The 25,618-nt window shown below is 38.3% G+C and overlaps 1 protein-coding gene across 2 annotated transcripts in view; it reads right to left on the reverse strand.

Annotated features, from left to right (window-relative positions):
* Nucleotides 1–4,261: 4,261 nt before the first annotated feature.
* Nucleotides 4,262–25,618, reverse strand: part of dscamb (Down syndrome cell adhesion molecule b) — a 122,574-nt gene continuing 101,217 nt past the window's right edge. Inside the window, exons 16-33 of one of the 2 annotated variants that reach the window (XM_027999005.1) lie at nt 24,775–24,845; nt 24,288–24,531; nt 23,060–23,206; nt 22,604–22,759; nt 22,383–22,516; nt 22,112–22,265; nt 21,868–21,985; nt 21,618–21,784; nt 19,592–19,690; nt 18,455–18,643; nt 17,920–18,210; nt 14,933–15,109; nt 13,939–13,969; nt 13,597–13,712; nt 13,345–13,509; nt 10,152–10,352; nt 9,408–9,710; nt 4,262–5,633 (exon numbers count right to left, since the gene is read on the reverse strand). In XM_027999005.1, the coding sequence (XP_027854806.1) occupies nt 5,128–5,633; nt 9,408–9,710; nt 10,152–10,352; nt 13,345–13,509; nt 13,597–13,712; nt 13,939–13,969; nt 14,933–15,109; nt 17,920–18,210; nt 18,455–18,643; nt 19,592–19,690; nt 21,618–21,784; nt 21,868–21,985; nt 22,112–22,265; nt 22,383–22,516; nt 22,604–22,759; nt 23,060–23,206; nt 24,288–24,531; nt 24,775–24,845 (3,269 nt within the window). In that variant the 3' untranslated portion in view covers nt 4,262–5,127. The remainder of the gene's footprint in view (nt 5,634–9,407; nt 9,711–10,151; nt 10,353–13,344; nt 13,510–13,596; nt 13,713–13,938; nt 13,970–14,932; nt 15,110–17,919; nt 18,211–18,454; nt 18,644–19,591; nt 19,691–21,617; nt 21,785–21,867; nt 21,986–22,111; nt 22,266–22,382; nt 22,517–22,603; nt 22,760–23,059; nt 23,207–24,287; nt 24,532–24,774; nt 24,846–25,618) is intronic. The other variant, XM_027999007.1, reaches the window with a different exon arrangement.

Raw genomic sequence — 25,618 nt, forward strand, 5'->3', positions numbered from 1 at the left:
ATAATGCCCTTTTATTTGGAGTGGAAGAATGTGACCTTAGTGACACAAAACTTTTATATTGTTAAATCTTATGCTATTTATGGTAAATATCATATTCACATATCCACATGACTCTAACAAAATCCTAATTTACAGATTTTCTTACTTTCAATTATACATGGCACATATAGACTCATTAAAAATCAAGTTGAAATGCTAAAGTCATTCAAATATATCTGCTATTGTAAGACCATTAAGCACCAATTTTTAGTTTTTGATTCTTCTATAATGTCCTTACTAAGATGTTGTATTTGTGGTCAGGAGAATAACTAGTAATAGGAGATAAACATGATGAGTATTTAGTAAAGAAAACAACGTTCATCAGTTCCTGAGAGGCCACAGAGAGCTGAATGCGAGCCTGATTAGGGAAGTGTCGTGTGATCTCAGGGGGAAAGTTCTTCCGTTTTGTTCTCTGTGAGTTACAGCCCTTCTTCCTGGCTTCTCTTCAGGCACCTCATTATGAAATACAGTTGGGATGCCGTTAGTCTTTCTCTTGTCACTCTGTGGTATCCACCTTGGACCATTAGGGGAAAAATCTGAAGATGTTCCTCTAGATTTTAGCATTCATCTGTTGCTCATTCCCAATAATTTAAGCTTAATGTTTGCTGCATGTATTATGCTGCAATAAAATAACAAGTAAAATTAGGTAATCCAAAAACTACAAAAATCACAGTTTTAACCTACAACATACATTAAAATCTATTGGCTGTAAGAGGTAAATCCAACGACATTTTTCACTTTAAATAATATCCCCAACAAAAGATGCTTCTCTTAGTAAATAAAGCTAGATAAAGCTTAAAAAGACTGGTTTGAAATATTGTAAAAGTTGTATTGTTCAGCTCCCTCCAGAACTGCATAAATACTCTTGTCAGCTGCATAAATTCAACCAAGTTAACAGACAGCAAAACAAAAAAACATATTTATTTATTTCCAATCCATCTGGCAGTTTCATCAAACAATAATAAAAAAGCTTGAGCCAGTTTGCCACTCACAGCTGCTGCCAGAACAGAACATGTACTCATGCTCTCCCTTTTATTCACCCTGAAAAAGGTGAATAAAAAAGGTGAATAGGTCACCTTTTTCATCGTTTAAATAGACCATAAGGTTAAAAGCCAATCTAGCTTTAAGAAAACTGAATGTTAAATATAGTCTGACAGCGGGTTTGTGAAAAACAAAATAAAAGAACCGAAGTAAAAGTACTTACTTTTTTTCTCCATCCTACATCATCCATTACAATCATGTCTGTGAGCCATCCAATCTGATTGAAATTGTGTAAATATTTTCCTAACCTGTCGCCAAGGTTAGCAAAAGAGTGTAATACCCCTTTAATTAATAACATGTGTGCTTTTGCTGGCATATATCCAAAACATGCAAAACAGTACCTCCAAGTTAGCAGGAAATTATCTCCAAATTTAACAGAGAAAACAGTAAAACAAGATTAGAGAGACAGTTGAAAAAAGGAGCAAATACTGAACATTAGCATTCATCGGTTGCTCATTTCCAATAATGATATATTGATATACTGGTGAAATAAGAGCTAAGTGCTGAAAACATCTGAAATATCCTCTAAGTAAAAGGAGACTTAAAGAAACTCCATTGTTAACATTTTAGTTGCTCAACAAGTTGTGACATATTTCACAACGCCTGTCTTCAATAGAAGTCAATTTAAATGATCTTTAGATTATAGGTCACATATACTGTATATTGATAAGAAAAGTAGCAAAAACCAGAAAAATTGAAACCGGACACTTCAAGTGACATCACATCCTCACACCTCCCAGCTCAGTGGGAGGTGTGATGATGGTTTGCAGTCAGAAGGCAAGTCACTAATTAACACTCCAGTCCCATCTCTTCCTAATGTGAAAGGGCAACTGGACAACAGTAATGTATGCTCAGTGTCCAGGTGGGCTCTCCATCTTCATTTAGGCAACACACACCAACGAGGAAAATCCACAGATTTAAAAAGGAAATGTAATCACTCACGGTAAGTTGTATTTATCCTGCAATCATTTCAGCAGCTGGCAGCTAGTTTCTAAGCATGCAGAATTTTTGTTGTTGTTGCTTTGCATGCACACACTCTACTCAAAGCTGAATCCTGGCTATTACTGTTTTGTGTCCTGAACCAATCTGGGGATAAACTAACATGCCCTCATTTGCATGCATTTCCCTGAAGGAAGAGATAGTTTGTGTTAGCTTCAGTGTGGATGAAGTCTCTGCTGTTTCATTCAAATTTCCAGGCACCGCGGGGATCACCATGTCGGTGTAAACCCGATTGAGGTCCCAGTGTAAGCTCTGGGATGAATAATTCACCTCGTTCAGCACAGTGTGCAACTGCAAGTGGCAGGCTCATGATGAAACAGACTGCTGGGTTGCTCCTGATGTTTCTATCTGGGCTGTCACTTATGATTTTCTTGCTGAACCATCTTTTTCCTCAGCGCCTTCATCACTCAAGAAACTGTCTGATTTCAGTGACTGTACAGTGCCATCTGTTGATCAAAGCTTACGCACTGCACATAAATGTTTGCTCATATTGTCAAAGTCACTCTTCATAGCCAAGATTTCCTGTTTTTGTATATATTCACAACAAGATCAAGTGATCACAAAATAGTTTTATTCTATCAAAATTGAAATAACCCTCTTAAATCTACTTAATTAATCACTTTAGCAGCTTTTTCGTTGAAGAACAAGGTTGTACATAACTTAAGGTGTATTATTTTGTTCAATATATGCAACTAAATGGTAGTATTTGTGTAAACTAAACAAATTAAAGCTGCAAATTAGTTTTAAAAGACACATTAATTAATTTGAATATACTGAGTGGACCTAAGTCTCGTCCTGAAGAGCAGTAGCTCCAGTAGCCTTGCAACTTTTAGATGCAGCACATCTGAATCGAATAAATGGATCATTTGCAAGCCTCTACAAATCTGAATAAAGTACCAATGAGAGAATTCGTCCATCAGGCGTGTTGGAGAAGATGTGCTCCTTCAGGAAAAGCTGCAGGATTTCTCTCAAGAACTTGATTTCGGTCTCCTGATGTAGACTAACTTCTGTTCTCCGTGATTAGCTGAATGAGATTATTATTAAAAAAACAACTGTTTGGATAATTTAATGTGCTTTGTTTTATTGGCTGCCATGGTGGTTTAATTAAATTGAAAATTGGAGTAATATTTTTTGTCTTTTATTGAACATAGTTTTATTATTTTTTTCATGAAAATGGCAAAAAAATTAGTGATGTGATTGTTAAATCTATTGAAACATATTTCACCCAAGTCCAATAATTTTTTGTGTCTCAATAAACTGCTTGAGCTGTTCCTACTGAAAATCAAAAAAACTGAATAAGCTTCATTGCTTTTTTCCTCATATTAGCGTGTTGATACCCGTCACCATCTCATCTTTTTTAATTGTCAAACTTAGGTTTTTGTAAAGACGGTCAAGGTTAACATCATTGCCTCCTCTGTGTTCCTCAACCATTTTTTATTTTTACACATTTTCTGGTCGGTTAGATCTTCATTTGCCGTCAACCTAGTTAGACTCGATTCTGGGTTTGTACCTATTTGGTGAATCACAGCAGCCATCAGTACGCCTACTGAAACTCAAATTACAATTGGGAAACTCAGAGGTTGCTTAAAAACCTTGAGTTAATTATCCAATATGCAGCGACTACAGAATGCTGTGAAAGTGGCTAATATAAAGCATTCAATATTTATTAGCACTTCTAATAAATGTGGCAAACTCAGTGCTTTAAAATACACTATAAATAAAATCTGCTGGAAAAAAGTGAAAGCAGTTGGGAAGAACTCCAACTCAGCCACAAAGTGAGGTGAGTGGACCTTGAGGGATATATCTTGAAGACAAGAGCAAGTCTGGTTGTTATGTTGGACCTCTGTTTCTCCAGACTTAGGCTCAGCTCCTTGGTTTCAGTGAAAGAAACTCTCACTGCTGCAGGATACCAGTCCATTTTGAAAAATTCCCAAACTTTGTGGGAATGGTTCCATGATGATTGTGAACTCGTGCAAGACAAGGTTCATCCAGACACAAATAAGCAGGTTTTGGTTTTGAAGAACCTGACTGACCCAGGCAGAGTCCTAACCTGAACCCAACAGAACACCTTTTGGATGAATTAGAGTGGAGACCGTGAACCGGACCTTTTTCATCCACCAATCTTCCCTGGACAAAATGGTCAAATAAAAAAAACATGGAAAGTGTAAATCAAACTCCAATGTGTGCAAACAAGACTAAGGACTTTATTAACCAAATCATTTTCCCCATAATATCCACAAATAAAAGTGTTCTCTTTATATATATTCACATTGTATAATTTCTCAGTGACAAAATTATCTTTTTTTTTTTTTTTTTTGGATTTCCAGCCATTCCTAGTAATTGTCATTTGATCAGTCGCCATGCAAGTTGTCAGAGAGTCTGAAAAACATTTCGATTGGTCAGCATTGGCGGTCCAGTCTGGCATCACGCTTCCTCCTCTTCTATCAGCTCTTCGCTGTGTTAAAATCTTCATTGTTACCCAATTACATATTTCATTACACTGCAACAATGAAAAATAAAAATAAATTAAGAAAGCAACATTCTCCTGCAGAGTGCTTCAGAGTCCTCTTCAGTTTCCCTTTCATATTTTTTAGATATTTTCTGTTTTTATACAATATTAATAATATTAATAATGACTATAACTGTCCTTGATATAAATTCAATATTATTTTTTTTACCTTTCTCAAATTTTAAATAAATCATTTTGGCCATCCTCTTATTTTGTCACTTTAGAATAAAAGAATACTCAAGTAGAAAATAAGAACTGTGAGAGAAAACTTTTCTGAAGAGGAGCAAGTTGTGAGAGAAAGAAACGTGTGAAAGCATCAGTGAAGAGCAAGAGAGGACAGAAAGAAAAGAGTCAAAGAAAGAAAGACAGACTCAAAGAAAAGCATCCACTTTAGACGCATGTCAGAAACAGCTCTATGTACAACAGTTTCTGTTGTGGTAATCTGTCCTTCCTGTGCCGGTCGTCTGTCTTTTGTTCTTCCTCTCAGATTGTGTCTGCAGCAGTCCTGTTTGTCTGAAGCAGTCCTGTGTGTCCCAGTGTTATACCAGAGTGTAAGACTTGGCATAAGGGTTGTTGCTCTGTTTCAGGTGTCCTCTGGAATCCAGCAGTGACTCCTGTGAGGTGCTGAGCTTGGCAGCCTGTGCTTGGGCTAAATCTCCTGAGGGGGGCGCCTCTCCTCGGACCTCGCCCCGGGCTTCCCCCCTCTCCCGGACATCCCTGTGTGGAAGGGTAGAGGCAGTTCCTGGCTGCCACTGTTGCACCTCCCTGGGAGAGGGCACTTCCATGGGTGTGGGCTCCATCGGAGGAGGCCTCTTTAGGGTACGACTCCTCTGGGGTTCAAGGCAGGCCTGACCCATGGCTCCTCTTGATTCCCCAGCAGCACCAACACCACCTCCGCTCGGTCCTGCAGCTCCTGCACCGCCTCCCCCGCTGCTACTGCTGCCACTACTGCTGCTGACCCCCCCTCCTCGGGCTGGCAGAGGCACGCCACGGTTCAACAGGAAGTCCATACGGAGGTACGGAGGTAAGTGGACCAACTCTCCTCCTGGGAGGCAACACACAGAGAAGCAGGAAGTAGCATTAGAAATAATGTTTGGGAAAATTGAAAATACAATAAAGCGACAACATATGAACATTAATGGGGTAGATTATAATTTTTCTAAGTGAGATTCTGGTAAATAAGTTGGTCAGGAGGCTGAAACTAACGGCTAGCAGGCAAAACAAGCTTGTACCTCAAAAATATAATGGGCAAAACACTATTTTACTTTTGTAATGTCGCTCATTTACATAGTGTTGGTATTTGAAGCTGATGATTACATAGATTGTACATGGCGATGGGCGGTAGTGCTCAGTCAATGATCCTCCTGTCTGAAACATTTACTGAAAACTAAACATGTAGAGTGTTTCTGGTCAGAGAAACAGATTAATAGAAAAGTAAGGCAGGACAAAATGTATAGAATAGCATTCACCTAAACCTACACAGTCCCTTGGCCTAACTAGAGCCTGGTACTGAGATACGTCTGGGTTATTGGTGCCTGACTGGAAGAACCCATATGAACTTTGAGCAAGTTTGGATGTTTCACGTGGACATAATTAACCATATTCCTTGCTGTCAGTTTAAAATATAAACATTTGTTTCACACAAATTCAGCTGTGACACTTCTTGTCACTCTGGTTGTTATAACAGAATAACATGAAAGACTTAATGGAAATGTTATATTTTCTGTAATTATCAGAAACTGATGTAGCCATGAAGGTCAATGTTTCGGATTAGAATGGGGCTCAGGAAATTAGCTTTTTTTCTGATATAAATCAATGTGTACAACTTAGAAACTTCATTGGGTTCATTTTAACCCTTCTTTCTGGTGACATGTTGGATGTACTGGCTAACACACCTCAGCCATAATTAGCGGGGTCAAACTTAAAATGTGTGTTAAATCAAGATAAGATTTTTTTTTTTTAAATCTCATCAGATACGTTAAAGGAAAAGAGGATGAGTAGACTTTCCTTTTCCTACATGCATTGCCTTCTGTATGTAATTCAGCACAAATATAATTTCAGATGTCCAGATCACTTGAATATCTCTGTAGCATCTGTGCAGCTCAGACAGAATCGACATTTTACCATTTCACAGATGCAGAGATCGGCACATAATTAGAGAGACGTCATTCACTTCTAAAGTTGCTCTTAACGCATTATCTCTCCCACACATGAAGACCCTCACACACACAACCCACACATGTACGAATATAATGTCGGTGTGCTATATGTGCACAGTCACAGGTCCTGCCAGAATCTCTGCGCTAATGCAAGCCCAGACAAGGTCGCCTCTGCACATTCAGTTAGTGTGTGTGACCTCAGGGGATGGATTCCAGGGTTCACAGGAAGAATGAATAAATTACTCTGGTTATGGATAAGCCCCATTAGTGCCGGCAAGCATGATGAATGGCTTGAAGCGTTAATTGAATTAAATATAGATTCAAGTGTTTCCCTGGGAGCTCATTAGAAATGAAGTTTGAAAATTAATCAGTTCGTAAACTGTGAACGGTACAGCAGTGAGACACCAAAGTGCATCATCTAAACAGCATTTAGTATCTGAAAGATATTTACAGGCAATGGTCACATTTGTGTGTCATACAACACATTTACAGGACTACCTAAAGGTGACACCTTCCTCTGTTGTGCCACAGAGGGAACTAAGTTTCTGAACACAGAAACTGAATATGCATCTCATAGATCTCATAGTCATGCGAGCCTTTCTGACTCAAGCATTAGCTGTATTCCTGTATCTATAAAACGTTGCATCAGCTTAGCTCACTCAGTGATGTAATAGAGATGATAGTAAAGCTGAAGGTGCATCATTCACTTAGTGTGAGGTACATCAGCAGCTCTGCTGGCTCTGGATTTCACACTGTAATTCACCCAATTAGGTTCCTCTGGTTGGGATATTTGCAAATTCACAATCTGGCATTTGTTACACTAATTTTGTTTTCATGTGTAGTAATTTTGTAACTTCCTATTTACATTTCATCCCTGTACACAGACTGCCGTGTATCCAAATACTGTTGGATTTTATCAGCTTAACATTATTTCTAGTTAATCATTTTCATATATTATTATTGAGGCTAAAACTTCACATTTAATTTGATTTAACTGCATAGTCATTCCTATTTTCATTTGGCTCTAGTTCGAATCGGAGCAAGTAGACTTTTGAAATATGAGACTATGACCCCTTAACTACACAAATTTAACATGAAGCCAGTATGAGTGTCCAAACCTTTGCCAAAGAAGAAGGAAGAGAGAAGGAGCAAAAAATTAAAGGGAAAGAGGAAGATAAAAATAGAGAGGAAGGAGGAAAGAGAGAATACAAGAAAACACACAAGGAGTGTTTTTACAACTCCTGTACACATAATACTTAAAGTGTTTTGTATGTAGCTATACACAATTATTCAGTTTACATTGACGTAACCAAAAATATATATATTTTTGTAATGTGTGATTAATTAACACCACAAAAATGTAACAGCCAATTAAGATCCTAAATCTCTGCATTGTATTCCCAGTGTAAGTGACACCACAGTGTTTGCAGTCGTCACTCTGGTCTGATAAGCAAAGAGCCTGTGGTTATCCTGATAGGTCTCCCCTTTATCAGCAAAGTGCTGTTTTGTACTCAGTTACAATACTTTGAGATCAGGTTGACAGATAGCCTTTACCTGCCCTCTCTTTGCTTAGACATGCCTGCTGTCCTGTGCACAGTACTTCATGATATAATGAGATCTGAAACTTAAGAGGGAGATCTGATGTCTTCGGCTGCTGTCTCACGGGGAACCTCCGGCACATTTGCAGACCCAAAGTTCTTCTTTTGCTCCTCGTAAGAGGAGACCTTCAGCACTGCTAATTATCAGCGGTCCCAGACAGACTATCACATGAGAGCAGGACGGGTGATGGACGAGCTGTCCACATGTGTCAGAGAGCACAGTGTTTTTCAGTTTGGGCCGTCTGTGCATGGCGTGTGGTCAGCTGCCTCCGTGGGGCTGCCGGATCAAGTAACTGATGGGTTTACAGAGAAGCTAAGGTTCATATAAGGTAAGCTAGCAACCACACAGCATATTCATAGTTTGAAATGGCTTTTGAAACAAAGCTTTTAATGTGTAGTTATAATAAAAAAGGGAATAATTTCTGGAAAAAAATTCCCTAACAATAAAACATATGCCAGGGGTGCATTAGGAAACCTCATGTACTAATTATGATTTCATGAAGTCTGATGGGCTTTGTTTGTCTGTTAAGATGGAAAGCTCCAGATAAACAAGTCAACTGAAGGCACAGAAAGCTCTTCTAATATAAATCGAGTGATGGTTAATGAGACTACCTGATTTTCTAGCAGAAGTCTAAAGACTAATGAGACACATAACAGAATGCAAAGCTAAACCAAGTGCAATTAAAATAGGAGCTGGCCAAAAGTTAATTAAGAAGCCGTCACAGACAGGCTATTAACTAGCTAATAAAATGTGTTTCAATCTATTTTCTTCCTTTAAAAGTACAAATTAAGGAGGATTGCTGTGCAGAGGATATATAACATAAAAGAATAAGGGTTATTGTCAAACTGTTCATACAAAATATACTTATAAATGGTTAAATATGCTGTTTTATTGTCCTGAGAAATAGGTTCAGCTACAGCTATAGCTATGTTGGAATAAGACTCCAACAGCTGGATGCTGAACACTTTTGATCTATGCCACTGATTCTCAGTTGGACTTTAACTGGGCCATTCTGACAAACGCTGTAACTCTGTGTAGTTGTCCAAGCTCCACTTCCTCACCTGGTCTGTGCGCCTTGGGCACGGCCATGTTCATGACCCTGCTAACATCCTGAGGTTTGGGCGGGGAAGCGGTGAAGCGGCAGATGCCCGACTCCGATGGTGTGCTGGAGGTCAGGCTGTCGGTGTAGTCGTTGGTCCCTGCTGTCATCTGCTCGGACGACGTGTCAGAGATGAAGCACTCTGTGATGGTGAACTTTGCATGACGGAGCTGCTCCTCCATCTTGGCGTGCTCATAGGCTCTTGCCAGCTCTTCGTAGGTGGAAGATGCACTCTCTGTTGAGACCATGCTGCTCCGTGCGCGATCTGATAATGAGGAGGAGTGCATTTCAATATCGTGTTGCATTGGATTTCTTTAGAATTAAAGGTAAATTTTGATTTACTGTTCTGCTGATATTGTGTGTTTTTAAAGGCATTGTTGATTTGTTTTGACCAGTGCTGCAAAACATATTGGGAAAAGTAAAGATAAATGGAATGGGTTTATGATGGATTCATAATGTAATAAAATTAGGTAGGAATGGGCTACACAGTCTGAGTTTTAAAGAAAATAAAGTACCAAGCCAATGTTTTTGGATTAAAACATGAAAAAACAAGAGTTGTTTTCTTCCCTTCTAATGCATTTTGCAATCTCACAAAAGCAATACAACTTCTGACATATTCCCAATACTTTCCAGCTTTAAAAACAGACTGAGTTCATGTTGTTTGTGTATTTTTGGTAGTATTCCTATCCGTCTTTTCTGGCTCTACCTGTGTCCTGTGAGGGACTGACGCTGTAGCTGTCACTCTCTTTGTCCACAGATCCAGTGGCGCGGGGTGTGGGGAGTCTCCAGTCAGTGGTCAGGGTGTGTGAGGAGCTGGTGGGATGCGGCCGGTTCAGAGTCCACTGGCTGGCGTAGCGGCTCCGTGCTGCAGCAGGTCCAGCTTTGGCAGTGCGTCTGGCAGTGGGGTCTAGCAGTGATTAGGGAGGTAAAGGTCAGTTGTGTTGCTCAGGCTAGCAGCTGTCAGCTGAAAATCATCGTACATCAACACTTCAGGAATAAATAATCAATCAGTAGATATGCAAAAGTTATGGACTAATTTAAATAAGACAGAAACAATAAAGTGCTTTGCCCGGGACATTTTAGTGATGCAGCTAGACGTGCAACCCAACTATACAAATATACAAATATAAACTATACAAATTTGAAATATACATTATAAAACTAAATGTGAGTCAAAATTTAGGTCATAATTTTACTTTAATTTTGCTGCTTTTGAATCAAAATACTTGCAGCTCCGTTTTAATCCTTTAAAATGGAGATCTGCGTTAACTCGCATCCATCTTTGGATTAATTTAGTGAAAAAAAACTCTAGCAATCTATCAAATATTTTAAAACCGGCAAGATAATTTCTTATTTCCCCTGATTCACACGGACTGTCAAGTCGGTGTGCTAAAAAGGAGCACACCAACTTTTCTTAACCTAGATACCATAAACCTTTGTTGGACTTTTAGCAGTAGTGACCAACTAGTTAATAGTTCCAAAACTTTAATTGGTCAATCGGTTTCAACAACTTGTTTGGACTTTATTTTATTATGTTTGTAACTTTATTGTTTTCTTAATATATTTATGCAGTTAATTTGGCAACAGGTCTACCACAGTTTTTAAGTTTCTGTGTTTTCAAGAAGCTATCTATGAAAATTGTAACTTGGTCTGTTGGAACTTCTTCACATTCACTTACAGGATATTCATAAAACACTGATGACGTGCATTATTTAGAATATTTAGGCAGTAGGATGTCTTGGCTTCTGTTTTGATACAGTTCATTCTTCTTGTTTGCTTTCTCTGCCCTCAGCAAATATTGTTTTTATCACTGTCAAACTCCAGAAACCTAAAACCTTCGTCTCAGTCAGCTAGACCCTAGCATGTTGCAGGTGCCTCATCCTCTGCCAGAGCAGATGATAATAAAACCATTTAGAAAAGGTCTGAGGCCAGATCCATGCAGAGAGAAGAATAAAGCTGGTAACAGTAGTCAGGAGAGATGGAGGGATGAAATGACAGAAAGAAAGAAGAAAAGCTCTGAGTCAGCTATGAGTTCACTCTGGTCAGGTCATGTGACTCATTGCTTGTGTGCTAAAGGCCATGGTTAAGACTAGAATGGGTGCCAGTGTTTGTGAGTCTATTTACAAAGATTAAACATTGTTCTGTCTCCTGTCTTCACATTTGTTTATTTACTGGTGAACTGGTAGATCAGCTGTGAAAAATTATAGAAAAATAAGAAAGAACTAAATGTTCCTAATCAGCTTGCAGAACTAATTGTGTACCTAAATGTGCACCTTATACTGTTTTAAACAGAGTGCTTTGTGGGCATCAACGGGAAGCTTTGTTTCAAAAAAGAGAAGTGAAGATCGCTACTCTTCATCAGTTTGGCTTCAGAAGAGCTTAAACACCAGAAACAACTTTGTCGTTGTAAGACAACTCACCGTATCAGGGCCATTTTAAATAAAACGGGTGGAGCGGCTTAATGCCTTGCATATATTTCAGATGAAAATGCAGTAAAGCTTTATCACCTTTGTGTATTTTGTGTAGCTGAGCCAAGTTACTACAGCACTAAAGTCTGCAAAAGTGTATTTACATAGAGCTGTAAAAGCATTGATACACCTTGGGATTTTGTCACAAACGTAAATGTGTTTTATTCAGATTTTTGTTACAGACCAAATCCAAATAGTGCAAAGCAAAGAAAGAGAAAGTTTTCAAAATCTTTTATAAAAAAGAAGTGAAAAGGTTGGACAACACATAAAAGATTGGTAGAAGCACCTTTTTCTGAGCTGCAGTTCTTTTCCTGTGTGTCTCCAACAGCTTTGGACATCAGGAGACATTTTGACTCTAGCCCAGTCAGTTTGGATTTGAACACAAAATCAGTTTTAGGTCTGTACATTGACTGGGTCAAGTGTAACACATGGATATGTTTTCTAACAATCCCCTTGTAGCTCTGGCTGGACTTTTTGGATAATTGTCCTGCTGGAAGGAGAACCTCCACCCTAGAACCTAATCTTTTCCAGCCTCTAACAGGTTTTCTTGCAGTATTTACTTATATTGAACTCCGTCTGTCTTTCCATTACTTCTGGTCAGCTTCTCATTCATTTCTGAAAAATAGCTTTCTGAAAGCATGATGCTGTCACCGCTACATGAGGTTGACAATGTGTTTGCAATGATGTGCAGCAGTAGTTTTCCACTGCATGTTTTATTTTGCATAAAGGCCAAAATACTAAAGTTTGGTCTCGTCTGACCATAACACTTTCTTCTGCATGTTTGCTGCATAAACTGCATAGCGTTTCACAAAGACCATATTTATTGAGTGTGTAAAAAATAGTTGGCCAGTCAATATATTCTCCCACCTTTGTTGTGGATCTCTGCAGCTTCTCCTGAGTTACCGTGGGCTTCTTTCCTACTTCTCTAATTAATAATCTAAACCAGTCTTAAAACCTAAACTAGCTTTAAACTGCTCCACAACGTCTTACCTAACTTGCTGGTGTTATTGTGTCTGTATGATATTGTTTGTTCACTAATGTGTTCAAATGAGCTAGTGAGGCTTAGTTGTACTAAAAGTTATATTTATATTAATTTACACACTGGTGGACTCTGTTTACCAATTAGGTGACTCCTGAATGCACTGGTTTTTATTTAGGATTATCAGAGTGAAGAGGCTTGAATGAAAAAAAGAACACTTGTTTTTTCAAACTAAAATACAATTATTATTTTTTTAAGTTAATTTTGCCTATTAGTCTTCAATAAATTTGAGGTTGTGGTTGTAACATGAAAAGACTGTATGCTAGATTCACAGCTACAAATCAAGAACATGGAACAAAATCGCAGCATCACTTGCACAACCGTTTTGTTATTGTCATTAACACATAACGACACATTGTTAGTAGTAAAGGAAATAAATGTTGAGCACTGACGGTGGTGGGACTCACTGGTTCCAGGCCTGGCATCGGATACGTCCACCAGGGGCCCAGTGGCCTGGGACAGAGACTGGTAGTGGACTGTGTGGGTCACCGTGGAAGACTTCTGCTTATTGGTCTCCCCAAAATCATTGTCTGTCAGCAGCACAGTGGACCTGTCGTCTAACAGAGAGGAAGCAGAGTTTAGAAAACTGTGAGAGTGGAGCACATGGTGACTGAGAAAAGCAGGTTCCACCCCGAGCGTTTTACCGATTGTTTCCATTGTGTCCCGCTCTTCAATGAGGAGCTGCGCTCTGGGGATGTCAATGTGCATTCTCAGTGTCTGCTGCTGCTTGTTCACCGTGTCTGGCGTCCGTGTGTTTTTACTGTGAAGGGAAAAAAAACCCGCCAGGTAATCTCCTCAACTCTTGTGTTGCAGAAATGCAAACTCAGTTCCACTTAAACTGACAAGAAGTTGAATGAAGGTGAAAGGACAGCACCAACAATATATTTGATTTTCACTGAACGGGGCTGTAACTCTGGCTTGCAGAGTGATTTATGTTCTGTCTGAAAGCAAATGAGTGTGCACAAATCAAAATTAAGAATACATACCTCATCAGCATTTCTGCCAGGCTTTTGGCATCTGTAAAGTCAGCAAAGAGGTGGTTAATACCATATACAGCCCCGTCGGAGTTGTGAAGGTACAGAACTGGTAATACTTTACAAGCATTGATGATTCCTCTCACTGAAAGGTACTTCAGATCTATTAGAGCCTGGCACAACACACACTCAAACGTTCTTAATACAAACTTACTTTAGCATCATTCTTACCTTTATTGCAGTTGTTTTTATAGACTTGAGCATTCTGAAGATTTTAACAACATTCTGTATGTATCATTTGGTAACACTTTATTTGAAGGGCTGTGTGTAAGACTGACATTACACTATCATAAACACAACATAACACCTGTTGTGAACATGAAGGAGCCTTCATGAATGTTTATGACTGTTGACATAAAGTGTCATTCGGTAAATAATGACACATTTAATGCAAAGTTACACTAAAAGTTGCATTAAAAGTGTCAACTTTACATTAAAAGTGTCATTATTTACCGAATGACACTTCATGACAACAGTCATAACCATTCATGAAGGCTCCTTCATGTTCATAAATGGTGTTATATTATTTTTATGACTATTATGTCAGTCTTATGCACACCCCTTCAAAAAAGGTGTTTTCTATCATTTTGTGCATCTCTCAGTTTGTCTGCAGTTCATATTCATCAGGGTTCACACACAGTTTCTATTTTCCCAGAATAAAATGCAAACAAATGCAAAAAAAGACATTATTGGGTTTTACTATGTGTAACAAAGAGGTTAGCTGATCTGGAGATGTGGTAAAGAACACTGCTTTGTGAATTGAATCAGCTCTTTAACAGTTAGATTTTTCAAATCTGAATGAAGTATCAAACATTAAACATAAATTAGAGCACAATTTGAATTTTTGATACCTATAATCTGTTTAAGGCTTAAAACAATGCAGTGAATTGCAGCAGATGATACACTTGTCCACGTTTTTATTGGTGAATTATTGGTAAAAACTTACCTCTGAGTCTTTTGAGCCTTTGCTCCCTCCGTCTTCTCTTTAGCACCATTAGCATTATAAAAACCAGCACAGCCACGACTAGAACGGAGGTGATGGTCACCACCATCTTCAGCCCTCCGCTGCCTGACATGTTGTCTGAGATGGGATCTCCTGTCTTCAGCAGAGGAGGGATGGTACCTTGGCAGAAATGAAAACTGTTAGATATTTCCTGTATAATTCAAACACCATCCTCATCAGTGTTGACCTTAAAACCTGTGGAGGAAAAGAGGAATACGTTTTATGTATCACAGTAAAGAATCATTAGGATCAAAAACTCCTGGGAAATATAGTTTGATAAGTAATTTTCCATTTGCACAATTTTTATGTGCACTTTAAAATCTAATCATTCCTGGATATTGAAATATTATATGTTCTTTATTACACTGCAGATACTATTGAATTTTCCTCCTGTCCATTACACAGTAGAGTGCACTGTTTAGTATGCAGCAGCTCAATTTCTCCCTCCCTTAAGACGTAGGATTTGTAAGATTATTAAGTAAATGTGCACTAAGACTCTAGTGAAACTTTATTTTCTTTTTTTTTTCCACACTTTATCTAACAGCAATCAGACAGGAATGTGGGAGACGTGCAGCAGAATAACGGTTGACGAGAGTCCAACTCGCGGTGCCTGCTGCGCCACACGGCATCCCTGTAGTGAAGCTACACTGAAGCTACTCCCTAATGACTTGTCCAAGTAAATTAAATTACTGCATTAAAACCAATGTGCATCAGAAACAGTAGAACCTTCCCCATTCTTTCCTACCAGTCACACTAACTGTTAGTATTCAACTGTTAGAAAACTGTTAGAAATATTAAATACTATTAAATAGTACTAAATATTGAGTAGAACTAAAGCTATGTTCTCATTTCACTTAGATGTCTGTTTTATGATTTCTCAGATCAAAATATTCTGACTTGGAAAGTCTCAGGTCGCTGAGCGGCCTCATGTTGAATATGTAACGGCAAACAAGGCGGCACTAGCTTAAACAATCATTTTCATTATCTATGTGTATGACTCATGACCAAGTCCTTCCAAGCTTGGTAAATCTGTCAATAGGTTGTTCATAAACCTAATGGACTCAGTGAAAGGTTTCTCTTAAGTTGGTTGGTGGAGAACTTGAGTCTTTTATGTACTGTACATTGTTAGAAGTATGGTAGAAAGACATTTCTGGTCTGCAGCCTGCGGTTCTTCATTTGTATAAACAAGTCTTCAGCAAACAACACAACCTGTCACTTCCTCATTATTTGTTTTAGCTGGCAGCCTTCACAGATTGAGTATACTGACATCAAAACCGTAGAACATGTCCACGTCATTGTTGTTGCCATGGCTTTCATTTTGCAGCATCACAGAAAAGTGCTGTGGCTAGTATGCAACCTTTCTATATAAAGGACATAGATTTTTTGTCATGGGGAATTGTGTGCTACACTTATGAATTTTTCTGAACACCCATATTTGATCAGAATCTTCCACAGACCTTCTCAATTAATTGGGTCAAGTGCTTTGGTTAGATCTGATGTTATATAAAAATCCACGTTTGACACTTTGTTCCTGACATTTTTTCTGAAGCTGTGTGGCAGTTCCCAGATTTTATTTGAAACCGCTTTCTTGGACCTTGTTTTATCTTCGCAAGTGGCTTAATTTTTAGTCATCACATGTGGAAAACATTCCTCCAAGGTTTTGGTTCATTTTGCCATGATGACATTAAGCAATTGCTGCAGATTGTACTCTACTTGAATGAAATCTGATGAATTCACTGGGATATTCAAGAAACCAATTTGAGAAAACTTCAACTTTGTGGCATGAGCATTATTTGATGGGAGGTAAACATCAGAAGATAGGAACAGCATAGTGTTTGTAAAAACCATGCTCATTTCAATCACTTAAATACATTTTCCACCATTCTGACGCTCAGTTCAACTTTACCAAGTTGTCTTCAACGTGTGTAAATCCCTAAATGCCTTGACTTAACAAGCATAGTAGGTGTTCCTAATAAAGCGGCTAGTGAATGTGTGTCTTTCTGGTTAAAATAGAAAATAGTTAAGACACAATATTTATAGGAGAATGCAGAGTTTGTGTTAGCCTGAGAAGCAGAGCTATCGATTCACTGTCAAAGTGACAACAACATCCACATATATGCCTTAGCCTGGAGACACAAACATGCGCTCATGACAAACTAACAGACAGCATACACAGTTCTGCAAAAACACAGAAACAAGCAGAGAGTCTTGAGTGCACCTCGGGGGCGTCACCAGCTCCCTTCATTCCTGACAGGTTATATGGTTTTTTCTTGCTGAGCTAACACAAAATGCAGTCCTGAAAGGCATATAAAGCAACCCAATGGCCTGCAGAGGCTCTGATGGTCACCCGAGTTTTCTTTCTGCACTTCCAAGGCTGGATGCAGGCAGAACTGCAGAGACGTTTGCAATATAAAAACTCTAAGCCTGTTATTGATCTATAAATTAGACTCAAACAGCCTATAGATTTATCTTGGCTGCTCAAGACACCTTCCTACTTTCGGACTGCTAATGCCTCACATTAAACTTTGTTTAATATCACATGGAGAATGGTTTTCCCTAACAATGCTATACTGTATCAGGAGCTTTTTATTTTGCTACATATCTACCACTGCTTTTAAAGATTTTGTGTCAGTATTTTCCAAAACGTGATTTACAAAAAAATCTTCTCATCTCATGTTCTCAAATGAGTATTGTCTCCTCCAGTTGGACTAGTGTTTTTTACTTTCCCACGTCCCTGCTCTTCATCATCATCATCATCATCATCATTCTGTATATCTATTCCTGACTTTTTCTAACCACTAATTGCACAATCAAATTTTATGAATATCACTGAGCGTTGTACAACAAAACAGTTTCTACTTTAATTGTTGTTCACTGGCTCAGAGAAGAAGGATCATGAAACACAATCACAAACTTTCCTCCTAACTTACTTCCATCCGCATTTAGAGTAGCGAAGGTGACCCGTTTCTCCGCGGAGCCGGCGCTGTTGGTGACCTTCATCTGCAGCTCGTACCATGTCGCCTCCTGCAGGTCGTACAGGATGTAACTCTTGGTGAGCGAGGTGCGCTGGGCTGTTGTCCATGTGGCTGAATCCACCGCGCGGTATTCCAGTATGAAGGAGGTGATTGGACAGCCGCCATTGTTCCAGCCAGCCAGGTTGAGCCTGGCTCTGGTGGAGTTGATGCTGGTGAAGATTTCATGTTCTTTGGCAAATTGTGGTTCTGAGGAAATAACAGAGAGTAGAAACTGCTTTAAATCTCAAGTTTTTAACAAAATATTGATTTACCTAATGTTCAATTGTAATATCATTGTTTTACATTAAATCAAAAATGTTTTAAATCTGTTATAAAAACTAAATGTCCTCAAATCTGCAAGTTTTACCCTTGAAGATCATAAATGATTATTATGGCAATTTGTTTAATTTGAATCTTAAAAACTAAGAAAAACTACAACCGCACTGTTCACCTTTCCCGTGGGTTTTTGCTTCAATGATCTCGCTGATGCGTCCTGGGCCCACGGCGTTCTGGGCCGTCAGGGTGAATTTGTACCATGTGCCACACTTCAGGTTCTCTAGACGATATGACCGCTCACTGGGGCTGATGGGAAAACTGCCCCATTGTTCACTGTTGTCCTCTGAGTACTGCAGAATGTAACCTGGAAAAATGGAAGGGGAAAAAAAGGAAGAAAGTTTAAATAAATCAATATTTGGTTCAGAATAAATCTAATTTTTTATTACTAATTTGAATGTGAAAGAGTCTTATTGTGTTTGCAGAAACCTGCAGGAAACACTGAGGTGAAAATCACATAATTAAACCGCTATTTTGAAACTAAGATTTTAAAATCTTAAAATCTTAGTTTTTAAGATTTTTATGGTAAAAGTCAAAATCTTAATCAGAAAGGGGATCTCTCAGATTAAACATTAAACTCTGACACAATATGTGGTAACCTATTTTATTTCAAGTGAATTGCATTAAATTCTACAAGCAAGTAATATATTTTCTTGTATGGACTTTCAATGTCCTCACAGACAGTTGTAACCAAGATCTTTGTGTATTATATCCAAACAGCCATAACTTGATCTCCTATGTTCAGCAGGGATTTGTATAGTAAGTTCTGGTGAGTGTGTTCTGGTGATGGATGATGTTATGTGGAGGAAAGCAAAGCAAATATAACAGAGAAAGCATCTTGAACAGCTGCTGTGGTGACTACAACACAAAAGAAAGGAGCAGTTTGGTTAGGAGCAATGATAAATCACCACAAATAGTCTTGTTGTGATTGCGCTGTAAGATGGAACGCTTTAATCTTCCTCTAAAAAGAACCTAATCTCTTCTCCTGCTTTTTAATCTAGCTTTTAGGACTTAACTGTTGTGCTGGAGCAGCAAATAATGAGACCCATTCATGGAACAGCAGAGTTAGACCAAAGTGCAAGAGGAAGGGACCAAGGCTATCACAAAACACAGAAGGGAGATGATTGTTTTCACATTTGTATGAAGCTCCTTGTTAATGGCTGTGTCCGTCACATTCAGTTGTAACAAACTTAAAATTTTGCTTCAATGGTTGTAGATGATTATGTATGAGTTTGTTCAAGGGTAACAACGTCACCTCTGATAGAGCTCCCGCCATTGTCTCCAGGTATCCATGACAACGTGATTGATGTGGTGGTAGTCTTGGTAACCGTGAGACGTGGCTGGTCAGGGGGTACTGTGGATGACAGGCCAGTATATTGATCATGTTTCGGGTTATCATTCTTTTTTTGTGGTTTTGAAATAATATAAAACAAACTACACTCAACAATTATAATATACAGTGATGTTAAAAAGAAAATACATTGGCTTTAATTTCTAGTGTTTCAGATATTTTGACTGAATTTTTGTTGCACATGTCACACCAACTTTTTCACTTTGGCTGTATGTTTGTTCAATAAATGATAGCATGGTGCAGTCAAAAGTTTGTGGTTTCTAAAAATCCATGTTATATTTTTTAATATGTTTAAAGCCTGGAACTGACAGAACACGAACGTTCTTTTATCCTGACTGTAGAGATGATAATAATGATTTTCTTTTTTTTAATGACAAGCAGCCTTATGAAGACAGAAAGCAGAGGGTTTATGGCTGGGATAACTTTCATCAATATTAAATCAACACCAAAATAGCACAAAATAATACAATATCTGCATAAGTTGTTTCCAAATGAGAAGTGGTATTAAATTAATCACAAGAAATCCTAAAACCTCTGAGTCAACGAATAACAAGTTTTTAACTGCTATATTTCTAACTTCCTGTAGCAAACACCAGAAACAATTAAATAAAGTTTAAACTTATGAGTGCTACTCCTAAATATATTTTTGTTAGCATCTCTCCTCATGATGAAAAACTTTGTTGACTTAAATTGTTGTGACCTTTTGTCACCACAAGGAGGCTTCCGGAAAGTGTGATATTTAATCCTTATAATAATAATCACCATGACATTTTCTCAAACTCCAGGTGTCTGCTGATGCATATTCTACAAACACCATGGGTCATAATGGAAACACTTTGCTGGCATCCACTGTCATTTGGCTGTGATTTTACAGTATGAAGCTATATTTAAAATACTGTGATAATAACCAGAAGGGAATGAACCGAAGCTTAACATTAGCTTACAGTAGTAACATTAGCTTACAGTAGTAACAGTTCAATTCAAAAGCCACGGCTAGCAATAGCATCAGCAAAAGATGATCCCAATAATTGAGACTATTTAAGTAATATAATATTATGGCTGATAATGTTTAAGATTTGCACCATAAATAAATTTATATTGATCACATGGGCAATATTCAAATGAACAATTCAATATCTGATCGACAGCAAAAACACATTTGTATAAAAGTAAAATCATACAACAAAAGGTTCAACTGGTATGTTTGAATTACACATTTTTGACTGCCTGATGACATTGTTTCATTTTAAATGATATATTATGATTAGTTACTCAGTACTTGAGTAATTTTTTACAAAATACTTTATTACTCTTAGTTGAGTAATTTTATAATGGCTTCTTGAGTACAGCTTTCAGTACTCTTTCCACCTCTTGTTTTGTTCATCTTTCTTCTATGTTTTACTCCAGTGTAAGTGTATCCACGTTTTTTATTTAAACTTAATTTATTTAGATCTTTGTCTGACTTTATTTTCGTTATGGAAATATTTCTGCATTACATCAGTGGTTCCCAAAGTGTGGGGCGCGCCCCTGGGGGGGGGGGGGGGGGGGGGGGCACAGTGCCATTGCAGGAGGCGGGGGCTGCGGGAAACGGTATGAAAAAAATTAATCTTTGGGAACCACTGCATTACATAAACATAGCTCTGTTTTTCCCAGTGTTTGCATATACTTTCTTAAACTATTTTGATTATAATAAATACATCCCAAACATTTTTATAGAATTTCAGAATTTACTTTACAACCGGTTATTGTGCAATATCTGAAAAATATTAATCACATCTGCAATCTTTATATAACCATTATTATAAGATAATAATGGTATGTAAGACATGCAAATCCAGTCATTTATAAAATGGGATCTTTAGATTGCTTTGTAGATGGAAATGTTAAACTTAATCATTTAATTTTTACCAAGGCATGTTTAACCACTTGCCTTGGACCTGCAGGTTCAGTGTGATCTCATCTGACCCCCAGTTGTTACTGGCCACACAGCTGTAGTTCCCAGAGTCCTCTGCTTTCACTGTGCGGATAATGAAGCTCCCGTTCCCCTGGACGCTACGGCGACCATCCACAATAACAGGTGTAGGTGTCCCATTTGTGCTGGAAATAAATAGGAAAATTCAACACTCCAGGAATAGCTTAGACTGTGGCTGTAATGTGACACATGAAGGCTCCTGGCTTACTTTCCCTTGAGCCACTTGATGGTGGGAGGAGGGTCCCCGACAGCTTTGCAAGGTAAAACAATGTCCTTCATCCAGGGGGTGGTGACTGTGCCATTAAACGTCAGAATCCTAGCTGGAGCTGAGAACAACGGAAGCAAAAAAATACTCACAAAAATCCCTCAAATCAAACACAATTCAGTGGAAATCATTCAGTCTTTCTTTATCCGACACATATTATCAGCAAAATCAGTAGAGAATCAAGTACCTTTAGCCAGAGGCTCTACTGTGATCTTCTCACTGTTGTTGCCATGCCCTGCAGCAGTCACTGCCACCACCCAGACGCTGTACTGTCTGTTTCGAACCAAATTTGGGATCATGTAAAAATATTTATCGGGAGAAGCCTCAAACTCACTCATCACCTGTAAACCCAAGAGAGGATAAAGGATAATGTAAAACAAGGCTGCAGCAATATTTAGCAATTTGGAAATTTGCCATTATTGTCTTGGACAAATCTTATCGTATAAAAATGCTAATACCATGGGATGCAGGTTAGAGCAGAAGACAATGTATTTTCTGATGATGCCATTAAGTTTAAGTGGAGGCAGCCAGGAGACAAACACAGCCGAGCTGCTGTTAGCCGCAGCCTTCACTCCTGCTGGTGGACCAGGAACTAGGGAAAAACACAGACATTTAATAATTAACTCCCCAACAGTAAACAAATTAAGATAGGTTTCAGAAAATGTTCTTTTCCTCTTACCATCCTCTTTGGTTCGAACATAAATCTGTTCACTGCGGACTCCGTCTCCGGCATTAGTGAAGGCTAAGACCTGGATGCTGTAGTTGGTGTACTTCTCCAAACCATTCAGCTCCAGAGACGGCTGATCGGTTGTCACATTCCTAATTTCACCCAGTTCTGACACAGACAAGGAGATTTGATACCTTAAGGTGTGGGTCTGCTGCTGCTTCAGGGAATTAGTAGCAATTAAAATAAGACAGCTTTGACTGGTTTGTTTTACTTAAGCCACAGAGCTGGTTTATTCCAGGAACAAACTGAACATATATTGTTGTAAGCATCAAGATGAAGCTGGCATGTAATGTCACTTGTTATTACTGCCTCGTCATCTTCCCTAATTGCTTTTATGTCCTTTCCCTCAGAAATTAAGCAAACGTTGCAACAGACTGGACAGACAGACAGAAGTGTGATCATCGGTACCTCCATCAGGCAGGTTGGCCCAGTAGATTACTCTGTAGCCCTGCAGGTTCCCATTGAGAGATTCTCTGGGCAGAGACATCCAGGACAGGGAAATCACCTCTGGAGACTTGGCCACTGCCAAGACGTTTTCAGGAGATCGAGACGGCACTATGAAGGATAAAAGAGCAGAGTTTAGGTCTAATAAAGTTTCTGAATGTTTGATCAAGTACTTCTGAAGAGACAGTTTTAGACGCTGGATGGAATCTGATTAAAAAATAAGTTAAATAAATAACTACAGATTAAAAATACAATTTGAGGAGTTGATGTTATAAATGTGAAATTTTTTTACAATAGGCATCTAAGACAAGGAGTTGTTAACAATAGTTGAAAAAAAAGCAGATTTAGTCATCTTGGTTCTGAGCAATTCATAGAGGTCTGTGTGATCTTAGTTATTTGATCATTAAATTAGCCAATATATCCTAACTGCTGCTTGCATTCGATTAGATAAAGCAAAATTGAAAAATAAAAAATCACACAGCTTTCTCTTTCTAACCAACAGTTTCCTACCTTATAATACTTTAAAATAATTCGTTTATTGTTGGTAAACTGCATGTTTCTACACAATTTAAGAGCACATATCTTTTTAGTTTACTGTGTTTTTGCTGCAATTTATTTCAAAGGCTCAGTCTCAATTTACAGTATGTTTTACATTTCTGATTTGATTAGTCATGGCATACATTCTTCACTTGGTTTGATTTTAATGTAGCACACAGGCAGCAATACGTTATGTAAAACTAATGACATTTGACATGTGAGACAGGAGAGTAACAGACAGAAAACGAAAATTGTGAAAGCTGCACTTCTGTTCAAAAAGTGTCCAGTAGATGGAGGCCTTACACAACAATCTATGCTGTATAAACTCAGCATGCAATAGTCATGAATGAGATTTCTTACATTAGATTTAAAAACAGTGTCTACAGTGACAATTTGATTTTCCCACATTCACATTAAATTTGTTTTTAGGAGTTTATGTGATAGATGTAATAGATTGTATTTGTAAAATAACTAAAACATTTTTGTCCTTTTCTTTCCATGCCACAAAAAAATCAACTTTTCTTGAGCAATAACCTAAAATCCTAAAGAAATGCATCTTTTAGTTGCCGTGTGGCAAAATGTGAAAATGCTTAAAGAGCATGAATATTTTCCCCAGGAACAATAACATTTTAGGACCTCCTCATCCCCAGCTCACCATCCTCCAGGGTCTTGGTTACCACCTGCTGTGAAGATGGTCCTGTTCCAGCTCTGTTTGCAGCCTGGACCACCACACTGTACTGAGTGAACTTCTTCAGGTTGTCCAACACGATGCTCTCTGTGGTGTCTCCTGTCGAATCCACGCTGATAATAGTAAACTGGTGACTCCCACCAGGACTGTACTCCCTGTAGCCCACCTGGTAGCCGCGAATCACACCGTTCTGCAGATGCTTCTGGGGAGGCTGTGGGTGTGGAAGACATGAGGTGAGGAAGCACAGACAGGTGAGCATCACATCTGATCATGTCTTTTAACCCCCCCCCCCTGTTTTCATTGTCAGATAGTGGAAAATAATTTTAATATGCTGACTCTTGCAATAAAAAATATTTAGTATGTTCTATCATTCTCACATAGTCAATATATCCAAATATAACCATTACGAGCCAAACTCTAGCTGACAAAATGAGACATTAATTTATGAGCGTACCTTCCAAGACACTTTGATGCTCTGTGGGGACGTGGGCTCCAGAGTGACATCTTGTGGAGGCCCGTCAGGAGCTGTGAATGACGCACATTATTTACCATTACCACAACTCTGCACAGAAAATAGGAAAGACAACTAAAACACATTTTCCCCACTAGATGGTGCTCTTGAGCCAAGAATCGCTCCCTTCAAGGTCTCGCTCTGTGATAAACATTAAAGCTTTCTCTGCAAATCAGTAAAGATTTTTTTTTAAATTCCAACATCTTCGATTTACCATTTAAATAATGAGACAAAATGATAATAAAAGCTCTTTATAACTACAGTTCAGTTATTAATTAGACCAAATGTGCCATTGCAGCAAGCCATAACCATTATAAGCAATTGAGGATAAGTGAACACTTACAGGACTAAGTAAAGGCAGTAGTGAATGAGTATTTTTCTCATTTTATGGAATTATAGGCTCAACAGCTATGCAGTTATTATTTTTAGTAGGATCATAATTCCTTGGGAAATTGTCTTACTAAGCATCCATCTAAAAGCTGTCAAAACCAGAACTAATTTTGGCCAATAACCAAAACTTAAAAACACATAATTATACATATTAACTTTCTCCAATAACAAATAGTTTGATTTACTTTTGCTTGTCTTCAATGTAATAATTTACATAAATACTGTTTCTTTTGCAAGATGCAGAACAATTTTCTCCATTGAAATAAGTGTTTATTTTAACCCTATTTTAGATGTAATATCTACTTTATCACAGGAGCATATTTTGAAATGACCACTAACACACTGATAACTTATGTAAGTAAATGTCTATTTAAATGCATTTTAATGAGTTATGTTG

Source organism: Xiphophorus couchianus, chromosome 18 (genome assembly GCF_001444195.1).
Source record: "Xiphophorus couchianus chromosome 18, X_couchianus-1.0, whole genome shotgun sequence".
NCBI lineage: Eukaryota > Metazoa > Chordata > Actinopteri > Cyprinodontiformes > Poeciliidae > Xiphophorus > Xiphophorus couchianus.